The sequence below is a fragment of the Phaethon lepturus genome, unplaced genomic scaffold (genome assembly GCF_000687285.1).
Source record: "Phaethon lepturus isolate BGI_N335 unplaced genomic scaffold, ASM68728v1 scaffold22014, whole genome shotgun sequence".
NCBI classification, from domain to species: domain Eukaryota; kingdom Metazoa; phylum Chordata; class Aves; order Phaethontiformes; family Phaethontidae; genus Phaethon; species Phaethon lepturus.
The window spans coordinates 4,507-14,411 of record NW_010537263.1 but is presented as its reverse complement, the minus strand read 5'-3'; the positions used below and the strand labels follow the sequence as shown (position 1 = coordinate 14,411).

At 52.2% G+C, this 9,905-nt stretch overlaps 1 protein-coding gene across 1 annotated transcript; it reads left to right on the top strand.

Moving 5' to 3' along the window:
* Positions 1–384: 384 nt before the first annotated feature.
* HECTD3 (HECT domain containing E3 ubiquitin protein ligase 3) lies at positions 385–9,582 on the top strand (the record flags this gene model as incomplete). The annotated part of the gene is made up of 19 exons (XM_010286450.1): positions 385–479; positions 740–875; positions 1,312–1,427; positions 1,693–1,806; positions 2,225–2,307; positions 2,686–2,851; positions 3,325–3,406; positions 4,338–4,520; positions 5,201–5,253; positions 5,580–5,644; positions 6,073–6,176; positions 6,499–6,618; positions 6,954–7,043; positions 7,412–7,618; positions 7,980–8,109; positions 8,552–8,626; positions 8,848–8,929; positions 9,051–9,122; positions 9,388–9,582. Coding segments are annotated over 19 exons (2,058 nt in total), but the record flags the coding sequence as incomplete, so codon positions are not given.
* Between the last annotated feature and the right edge of the window lie 323 nt (positions 9,583–9,905).

Sequence of the window (9,905 nt, the reverse complement as noted above, 5' to 3'; positions counted from 1 at the left end):
TCCCCCTTGCACGGCAGAGAGCAGGGAGGTTGTCACCCCTCCATTCCCCCAGGTCCACCTGCGTGGGGTTTTGGTGTGCTGCCCCTCAGCCGTTCCTGCTCTGGACCGCTTGGCTACTTCTGTGGAAGTGAGGCAGTAGGGATGCCAGATGTGGAGTTAACTGGGTTTGGCTCAGTCACTGTGCTTGTCACCTGCCTAGCAGGGTGTGGGCTGGAAGAAGTGGAGATGATTGGAAAGGAAGGGGCAGTGGATGAGGCTGGAGGTGATGGAGGATGGAGTGTGGTGGGGCTTTAAACCCAAATTTTCCCCTTCCAGCTACTCCTTGACCACCAGCACCTTCTGTCCTCTGGGATTTTCTGACTCCCCCTTTCTCTGGGTTGTTTCAGATGGGAGCAGGTGGTGGATCTGACATACTCCCTGCGCCTCGGAGCGAAGCCCAAGCCCATGGAGCAGGATGAGGCTGCAGTAGAGAAACTTCGGTATGAGCTGTTTCCCAGCTTCTGCTGTGGTTGGGTGCAAGCTACTGTCTTTATCTGGCTGCTCAGACAGCTGTCCCCTGTAGACCAGGGGAAGAAAGGGGAAGAACAGCTCTGCTTGGTACAGTCTTGTCCTAGATAAGCCTGCACAAAGCAGAAAACAGGGAAAGACCAAGGCAAGCAGGACATGGACCTGCCTTCCCTAATCCATTAGCCTGGCTGCCCCTGGCTCTCCAGACCCATTAATCACTTTTTCCTGGTAGGTTTGTGCCCCCGACATGGACTTACGAGTGTGATGAAGACCTGGTGCATTTCCTGTATGATCACATTGGTAAGGAGGATGAGAACTTGGGCAGCGTCAAGCAATACGTGGACAGCATCGATGTCTCGTCCTACACGGTGGGTTAAAGGGACAAGGCTGCATCAGCCCCACTGTGCCCTGGGGCTGGGGAGTGTGGATGGTACTTGGTCTGCTGCTCTGGGCTGGGCTGCATTTGAGGATGTGGGAGAGAAGCCTGGGGAGCGTTATGCAGCATATTGTGTAATGTGGCCCATGGAGGGGCTGTGGTTTGAGAAGGAAATGCTAATAATAGCTGCTAAGCCGATTCTAGGGAGGGTTTGATATTCTGTGCTCTGTGTGTGACCCCAGAGCACCTTGGAGGGTCAACTCCAGTGTCCTGTGCACTCTGTACTCCCTGTGTCTACCCTCAGCCGAGCAAAGGGAACAGTCCAGTTTGATGCCCTCTGGCTCTAAGATTCATGACAAGAGTAGCCACTAGAGGGAAGTTAATCCCATCCCCATCTGATCTTCCTTTCATTTACTGCCCTCTTCCAGGAGGACTTCAATGTGTCATGCTTGACCGACAGCCACGCCGACACGTACTGGGAGAGTGATGGGTCCCAGGGCCAGCACTGGGTGCGGCTCAACATGAAGAAAGGCACCATTGTCAAGTGAGGCACCTCTCCCCTGCGTACTGTCTCACAGCTGGGGCAAGCTCTGCAGCCTCCACTCTCTGCATGAGTCTGCCCAAATTTGCCCTGTGCTCTCTGCCCCTCAGCCCTTGCACTTGCTCTGGGCTTGAAGGGGTCTTAGCATTGTCACAGGTACCCAGAGATCCCAGCACCAGCTGTGTGTGCTTGGTAACCAGGCAATGAGGGGGAGCAGAAATGGGTGTTCAGATGCAGTTACCTTCTCATTTCATGCTTCACTTTGCAGGAAGCTCCTGCTGACAGTGGATACCACCGATGAGAACTTCATGCCCAAGCGGGTCGCCGTGTATGGGGGTGAGGGGGACAATCTGAAGAAACTGAACGATGTCGGCATTGATGAGTGAGTGGATGGAGGTGAAGAGGGTATTGTGGCCCTTGCAGGGGCCGGAGGTGCTAGACACCCCAATCCTGAGCAGTCATGCCAGCACCAGCCTGACTTAAGAGGCCCAGGGCCTTGGGACAGGCATTTTCCATCTCTGAGTTGCAGGTTCACTCTGCCTGCAATAGCAGATGGCACAATCATCAGGGCTGTCCTGATCCGATTGTGGGACCCAATGGGATCATTTTGCCTGGACCTGAGGCACCAGCAGGTTCAGGCATTCAGCAGAGGCCATGTTGTAGACAGCTGGGTCTGGGTTCCTGCCGCAGGCTCCCATTTCAAAAGACATAAACCCTATTCCCTTACAAGTGGCTGAGTGGATTTTGGCAGGATGGGTGAGGGAACAGCTCCACAGCCCTCATCTGTGCTGTGTTTGCAGGAGCTACATTGGGGATGTGTGCGTCCTCGAGGACATGACAATACACCTGCCTGTCATCGAGATCCGGATTGTGGAGTGCAGAGGTAGGACTGGGTGTTATCGCCACATCCATAATGCACCTGTAAGGTACTGTACATTAAGAGTTTGTTCCTGTGGCTTCTACTTCTTGGCTCTGTGGGCTGTTTCAGGTGAGATGCAGAATCACGATGGGAAACTCCAGGGGAACCTCGAGGTTTGCAACCTCTCAGCTTTCATCTATCTTTCTCTGCCTTCAATTTTTTTTTTCTCTTCTGTAAATTCCCTGCCTCTTCTTCACAGAGGTATTTCAGGCTGTTGGTGTCCAGCCCCAGAACTGGCGGAGCTGGTCACATTCCTAGTGCTTTTACTTACAGACCTCCCATGCTTGCTTGGGAAGGCTTGCTTTCTTGTGGTCTTAGGATATCCATGGTCTTTCTTGGCAGATGATGGGATTGATGTTCGCCTCCGAGGCATCAAAATCAAATCCTCACGACAGAGGGACTTGGGGCTCAGTGCTGACATGTTCCAGCTGCCCAATTTAGTGCGCTACCCTCGCCTAGAAGGGACAGACCCTGACCTGCTGTACCGACGGGCCGTGCTTATTCAAAGGTACTGTATGGACTGGAGCAGACAAGTGGGGTGGCGTTGCCTGCAGGGATTGGTGCCATCTCCAGCATGAGTATGGCTGGAAGCTGTAAAGCCATGTGACTCCCCTTGGGACAGGCGTCCTAGACCCTGGAGAAAATAGCAGAGTCATTTGGGAACAAAGTGGGCTCTCTGGGTTAACTGCCCTGCATGTTCAGCAGAATTTTGCAGCTCAGGTTCACAGTGTCTTGTGTGTTGCAAGCGCAGTGTATCTGTGCAGTGTATGGGACAGATGCATGCAGAGTCCCTTACAAGGGGTGCAAGGTCCCTGCAGTGCCAAGGGAGTGAGAATTTAGTACCAAAGGCTCTGTGGTGTGAAAGACCATGCTGGGTTGAGTTTGGATCAGTTGTTACTTTCTGCTTGTGTTTGGTCTGGAATAGGCTTGTGCAGATCCCTGTCCCTCCTGTGCTGCAGTACCTTCTTCTTTGGGATTTAGGTTCATCAAGCTGCTGGACAGTGTCCTGCATCACTTGGTGCCAGCCTGGGACCACACTGTTGGCACGTTCAGCAAACTCAAGGTGAGCGATTCCCTGAGTGTCTTCTGGAGTGTCAGTCTGCAGGGCGATTGTGCTTGGGCTGTGGCAAGGGAGGCAGTCAGTGTTTGTTGCCTTTAAAGCAGCTCAAGGGAAATACCTGGCTGAGCTTAGTTCATTAAAGCTGTGAAAGGTGATTTTTTTGCTGAAATGCTGATGTGGAAACATGTAGCTATGGGGTAACAAGTAGAATCAAACCAGAGCATTTCACCCTCAAAAGCACTTGGACTGTAGCAGCACTGGGCCTGTGAGCTGGACGCACATCCCCTCCGAGATCTCAGCCCAGGACACTCTGTTCTTACACTTGCTGCCAGCAGCTTTGAGCTGACTGTGTCCAAACAGCAAGGCTTTTACCAGTAACCTCTTTCTGGCTTTAATAAACTTTTGATTTCCATCCTTCTCATATGACTGAGTTTGTCCCTCCAGTTGTCTGTTTTCCTTACATCCTCTCCCAGAATACATGTGCTGGACACTGCTGGGGTAGCCCCATTCTATGTGTTTCCAGGCCTGGTGTCAGAAAGCACTATAATTCCTGTGCCAGCTCAGTGTAGGACCCAAAGCATTTGAGGATTCTTGTTTGTTTAGAGGAGCTTGCTTTAATTACAAATAGGAGGGATAGTAAGATTGATGTTTTGGTGAGTGTGAGGGTGAAGGAGAGTCCAAGCAACACTGGAGTGCGAGCATCAGATGATGGCTGATGGAGAGAGGACTGGGCTTGGTATCTCCCTTAAGCCAGAAACCAAAATCTTTTGGAGGCAGAGGTGGAGCAAATACTGTCAAAGATAGTGTGTCTGCATGTGGAAGGCAGTGGCCCTGGGAAGCAGAGAGACCTGGTGGTGCAGTGGCTTCAGTAGGAAGTAGGTGACACGTTTTGGACACTGGGCACTTCTGATGTTTTGGACATACCTTTTGGCAGCATATCAAGCAGTTCTTGCTGCTGTCCAAGAGGCGCACAGCTCTCATTACCCAGTGTCTGAAGGATTCGGAGACCAGCAAGCCCAATTTCATGCCACGGCTCTATATTAATCGACGCCTGGCTATGGAGCACCGAGACAACCCTGCCCTGGACCCCAGCTGCAAGAATGCTGTCTTCACCCAGGTACTGGTCCCTCCTGGAAGGATCAATGCTTCTCTGGGGAGAGTGGGGCATCCCAAAACCAAAATGAACCATGTAGAGGTGGGCAGAAGGGACAGCTTGGAGCTGGAGATACCTGGAGTCCTCAAGGCCTTTTCACATGACTCGTAAGCTCTACAATTACATGTGCTGATGATCCCATATCCAGGAATAACATCTAGGGAGGACTTGGGATCTCCAAGTTGAAGTCTCTATTCTGAATGCACTCTGTGCCACGTTGCTAATGCAGAGCATAACAATCTCGTTACACTAAAAGGGCAGTGAAGAATTCTTGTGTGACAACAATAATGCAGCTGCATACAGTCCCGTTTTGTGGTTTTACAGCAATGCTGATCTTCCTATTGCCATTCTCCCCCTGTGTCCAAGAGATCTATTGCTCTATGTGTGCACAAACAGCCCGGACTGCTGTGAGGTTTAATATGTGTTTAATGTACCTCCAAGGCTAGAAAGCTCCATACAGTGATTAGCACTGTAATCTATGTTTCCTTTCTAAAAATGAAGGGCTCCTAGACTATTTAGAGATCAGCTTCAGTCAGTATTTAAAGGTTTGGGGCAAACCAGATTTATTCCAATTTCCTGTCTTCACCTGGCACTGGTTCCCCTGGAGAGTGGATACTGGCCTTGATCTTCTCTGCTTGTTGCAGGTGTATGAAGGCCTGAAACCCTCTGACAAGTTTGAAAAGCCACTAGACTATAGGTAAGCAGTATCTGGGGTAGGGAGGGGATCATGCAGTGCCGGGAGCTATGTCCTCTGTCAGAGCAGGGTGTATGTGAAGCCTGTGTTTGTCCTGTGCTCTGGAGAGGGTTTGCTAGGGCAGGAGCCAGCTCAGCCATGGGATCACCTGTTCCCCGAGGTGTCACCTCCCAGCTGAGGATGTAGCTGTGTCTGGAGATTGAGATCTTGTCCTGTCCTAAGCCCAGGCTGGTCCACCCCAGTCCCGCAGTGTTGCTGCTTTGCCTGCTGCCTCCCCAGCATCTCCTTGGCTTTGACCAGCACCTCAGGCGATGCCTGGTTCTCCACAGGTGGCCGTTGCGTTATGACCAGTGGTGGGAGTGCAAATTCATCGCAGAGGGCATCATCGACCAAGGTAGGGGCTGTGTGAGGCAGGGGCTCCTCTGGAGCAGAGTCAGGGGTTGATGGGGTGACTCCATTGCTGTAAGGGCTCTTGTTTGCTCCCAGTGTTGTTGCCCATGGAGGAGAGAGGGGAAGGCAGGTTGCCTTGTCCTGCCACCCCTGGCCATGTCCCAGATAAGGAGGGCTGCTTGCTGGGATGGGGATCAGAGCTCCATTAGTCACTAACAGCAGCTTTGACAGTGCCAATACTCCCTCTGTCTGTCCTTCACAGGCCAGGCAGGGATGAGGTTATTTCCTCTGGTGCCATAAGACTCTGACAGGAGCCTTCTGCTCAGCCCTGGGCCAGGCTGGACCAGAATTCCTCATCTTTGCTCCACAACTCTGAGGGTCAGCACATGGGGAGTTCATATCACTAAAAATGTCCTTCTTTTGGGGATGCAGGTGGTGGTTTTCGGGACAGCCTGGCGGATATGTCAGAGGAGTTGTGTCCCAGCTCGGCAGACAGCCCAGTGCCTCTGCCCTTCTTTGTGCGCACGTCCAACCAGGTACTGTGGGTCAAGGTATTCGAGGCAGATCTTTCTGTGCCTGGCAATGCAGTGCTGTCCCTGTCACCCTGCATGCCAGGGACACACCTACTTTTGCTGGTTCAAAGCTTTTCCTCATGAAGGGTTGGATAGATTTTGTGGCATCTTGTTTTAGGATATACTGTGTGGATACTTGTCTCTCACTAGGAATATTGCCAAGGAGGATGGGGGGTTAGCCCACTTCTGTTGTGAGAAGTGTCCAGAGGCACTGCAGGAACTGAATTTGTGGTGCTTCATGCTGCGCTGAGATCATGACCTGGAGTTGTACCTCTCACTACTGTAGGGTAATGGAACTGGAGAAGCCAGGGACATGTACATCCCCAATCCCTCTTGTAAAGACTTCCCAAAGTACGAGTGGATCGGGCAGATCATGGGAGCAGCTCTGAGGGGCAAGGAGTTTCTGGTAAGCTTTCAGCCTGTCCCTGCATGGAGGTTTGCTGTAAAGGGAGTCATTAGCCCCCTTCTGCAGCCTGTCTGACAGGAGCATGGGAGGGTTCTGTGGTCACTGGGACAAAAGGTGTTTGGCAGGATTTGGGGCCGAGGCGCTCAGCTTGAGTTTTGGGAGATGCTGCTGAGAGCTTGGGAGAGGGTGTGTGGTCTCTGCTTGACTATGATGAGCTCTGCATGTGTACAGGGGAAGCAGGGAAGCTCCTTTGTGTCTGCACTGTTAAGCCTTATCTCCATGTTTGGGGATGTCTCCTTTCACACAGACTCAGCAAAATCCCTGTTCTCCTTCAGGTCCTGGCTCTTCCTGGCTTTGTATGGAAACAATTAACAGGCGAGGAGGTCAGCTGGAGCAAAGACTTCCCGGCTGTGGACTCTGTGCTGGTAAGAGGAACTGGGAGGCTGTGCCTATCCTATTCCTTGTGGCACTCAGCAAGGTGGTCATTTGTGTTCCTGTCCTCATGTTGTACTTGCTTCCTCCTGTGATGTGTCAAAGAAACACGCACAAAAAGGGCACTCTTAGCATTTAATGCATCTTATAGCTGATACAGAGATGTAGCCATGCTGACTACTGCTTCAAGCACGCAATGCCCCAGGGTCTGTTAAACAGCTCTAGGGCAGCATATCCCATGCTGTGCTGCTGTTGCTGTCACTCCAGCCCTCCTTGTCTGGGAAGGGAGGAGATGGGGGCTTGGGGACACCACTGCCCACTGGGCATCTCTCTAACAAGCACTCATCTGGGGCCTGGGCAGGTGAAGCTCCTGGAGATGATGGAAGTCATGGACAAAGACACCTTTGAGTTCAAATTTGGGCACGAGCTGACCTACAAGACGGAGCTGAGTGATCAGCGCGTGGTGGAGCTGATCCCTGGTGGCAGCAGCACCGTGGTGCACTACGAAGACCGCAAGGAGTTCATCCGCCTGGTGCAGAAGGCTCGACTGGAGGAGAGCAAGGAGCAGGTAACGCTGTCCCATAGCATCAGTGGTCACTGAGTTCTCAGAGGCATACCCCCCCATCTGTTTCTGGTAAAATGTAGCGTGGTTAGTGTCTCTGTGCTCATTAGTGCAATAGTAGACAGTCCTTGGAGCCCATGGAGTTGAGAAGCAAAGTGGCTTGTAGCAGCATGGGAGACTCTGGGTTTTATTCCCAACTCTGACACAGGCTTCCTGAATGAACTGGGATGCATCTCTGTGGGATCCTGTTCCCTTCACGTTCCTTGGAGCATTTGCTGAGCAGTCACATGGCATGCATCCAGTCAAGTCCCTAGGCTCAACCACAAGCCAGGGAAATGGGCGCTTACCTGCCCTGTCTCCTTTTCAGATCATGGCCATGCAGGCTGGGCTGCTGAAGGTGGTGCCCCAAGCTGTTCTTGATCTCCTCACCTGGCAGGAGCTGGAAAAAAAAGTCTGTGGCGACCCTGAAGTTACAGTTGATGCCCTGAAGAAGCTCAGTAAGTGAAGGGCTCTGCTGCAATCTCCTTCCCTGAAAACAAGACTGTCTTCTCTCCGTGCTGGAACAAGGAGAGCTGTGGGAGGCCAATATTAGCCTTTAGTATAGTGAGAATGTGGGCCTGTATACTTCTTGCCTTTAGCTGGGTGCTGATGGGGCAGGGCTGTCCCTTGTCTCCATGCTGGGCCTCAGAGTAGAGGCTGGGGCATCCATAGGCTGCCAGTATCTGAGCTTCTGTGGAGCCGAGATGTGGCTCTGGATTGCTTTCTGGGAGGGGCCTGACTGCATGTGTCCCTCACGCCTTGGGTCTCCATGCTTACACCTTGCAGGCACTGCACTGCACTGGCAGAGAACCCCTGGGTGAGCATGGGAGGCCCTGCTCTAATTTACCCAGGAGGAGCTTGGATCTTTATTATACTCCTCGTTTGTATCCTTTCTGCCAGCCCGGTTTGAGGACTTTGAGCCTCTGGACACCCGTGTTCAGTACTTCTGGGAAGCACTCAACAACTTCACCAATGGTGAGTGATTTGCTCTGTCCCTGCATATCCTGTGCCATGACAGCCTGGGAACTGGGAGGGTGAAACCACCCTCATTGCTGCCTGGGGAACAGATGGGAACCAAGGAAAGCAAGCAGCTGGGCTGAAAGAACCACTTGCTAGTGCTGGGGGTACCTGGAAGTGGCTGTACTCTATCTTGCATCCCTCTAGGGTCTGCTGATGTCTTTGCTTTTCCTTCACAGAGGATCGCAGCCGCTTCCTCAGATTTGTCACTGGCAGAAGCCGCCTTCCAGCACGGATCTACATCTATCCAGACAAGATGGGGTGAGTCCATTCTTCTGTAGGCTGCGAGGCTGACAGATCCCACACCAAAAGGATGTGTGGTCTGGTCTCCCCTGCCTTGCTGGGCTTCTGGTTCTAACCAGTTTGTCACCTTTTCCCCAAGCTCTGAGACAACAGATGCTTTGCCGGAGTCGTCCACCTGCTCCAGCACCTTATTCTTGCCCAACTATGCCACGTAAGTTTTGGTGCTTCCCTACATCTGGGTGACTGTGTGTCTGGGCTCTCTTCTTAACCTTGGTGCTGACCCATTGGGCCCCATCATTTTGCCACACTTATGTCCCCTGCCTGTACCATGTGGCCGCTGTGATTCTCTCTGAGCGGCTGGTGAAGCATAACCTCCATCTTGGAAAGCACCTCGTCCTGTCAGCTTGCAAATGCAGCAATGGCAACTCATCCTTGTCTGTTTTTTTTCCTTTTTTCTCCACCTTCGCCATCCCTAGAGCCAAGGTATGTGAAGAGAAGTTGCGCTATGCCGCCTATAACTGCGTGGCCATTGACACAGATATGAGTCCGTGGGAAGAGTGATGTTGCAGCCTGACTGAGCAGCATGGACAATCGTTCGACTAAAGCGTGCAGTGGGAAGATCTCCCTTGTCCCCCCAGGATGTGTATATATAATAAACGTACAGGTGTGAAGCCTGGCTTGCAGCAGTGGTAACCAGCACCTCTGTGGACATGGAGGTTTGCGTCTTCAGCAGAGTGGGAACTAGCTTGAAGCATAAATGTGGTTGCAGTAATGAAATGCAGGTCTGGCCCAGCCCTCATACATCAGAGAGGTCTGGTAGGCTTTTGTAATGAGTTCTTCTCCACGTGTCCCTGTTGCAGCTCTACAACTCTTGCTCCTCCTGGGCTGTGCTGTGCTCCAAACAGAAGTGGGTAAGTGCCACAAAGCTGCACAGCAGGTTACAGCGCAGGACAGAGAACTATGAGCTGCTGCTGAGACCACGGGGGTGCTCAGT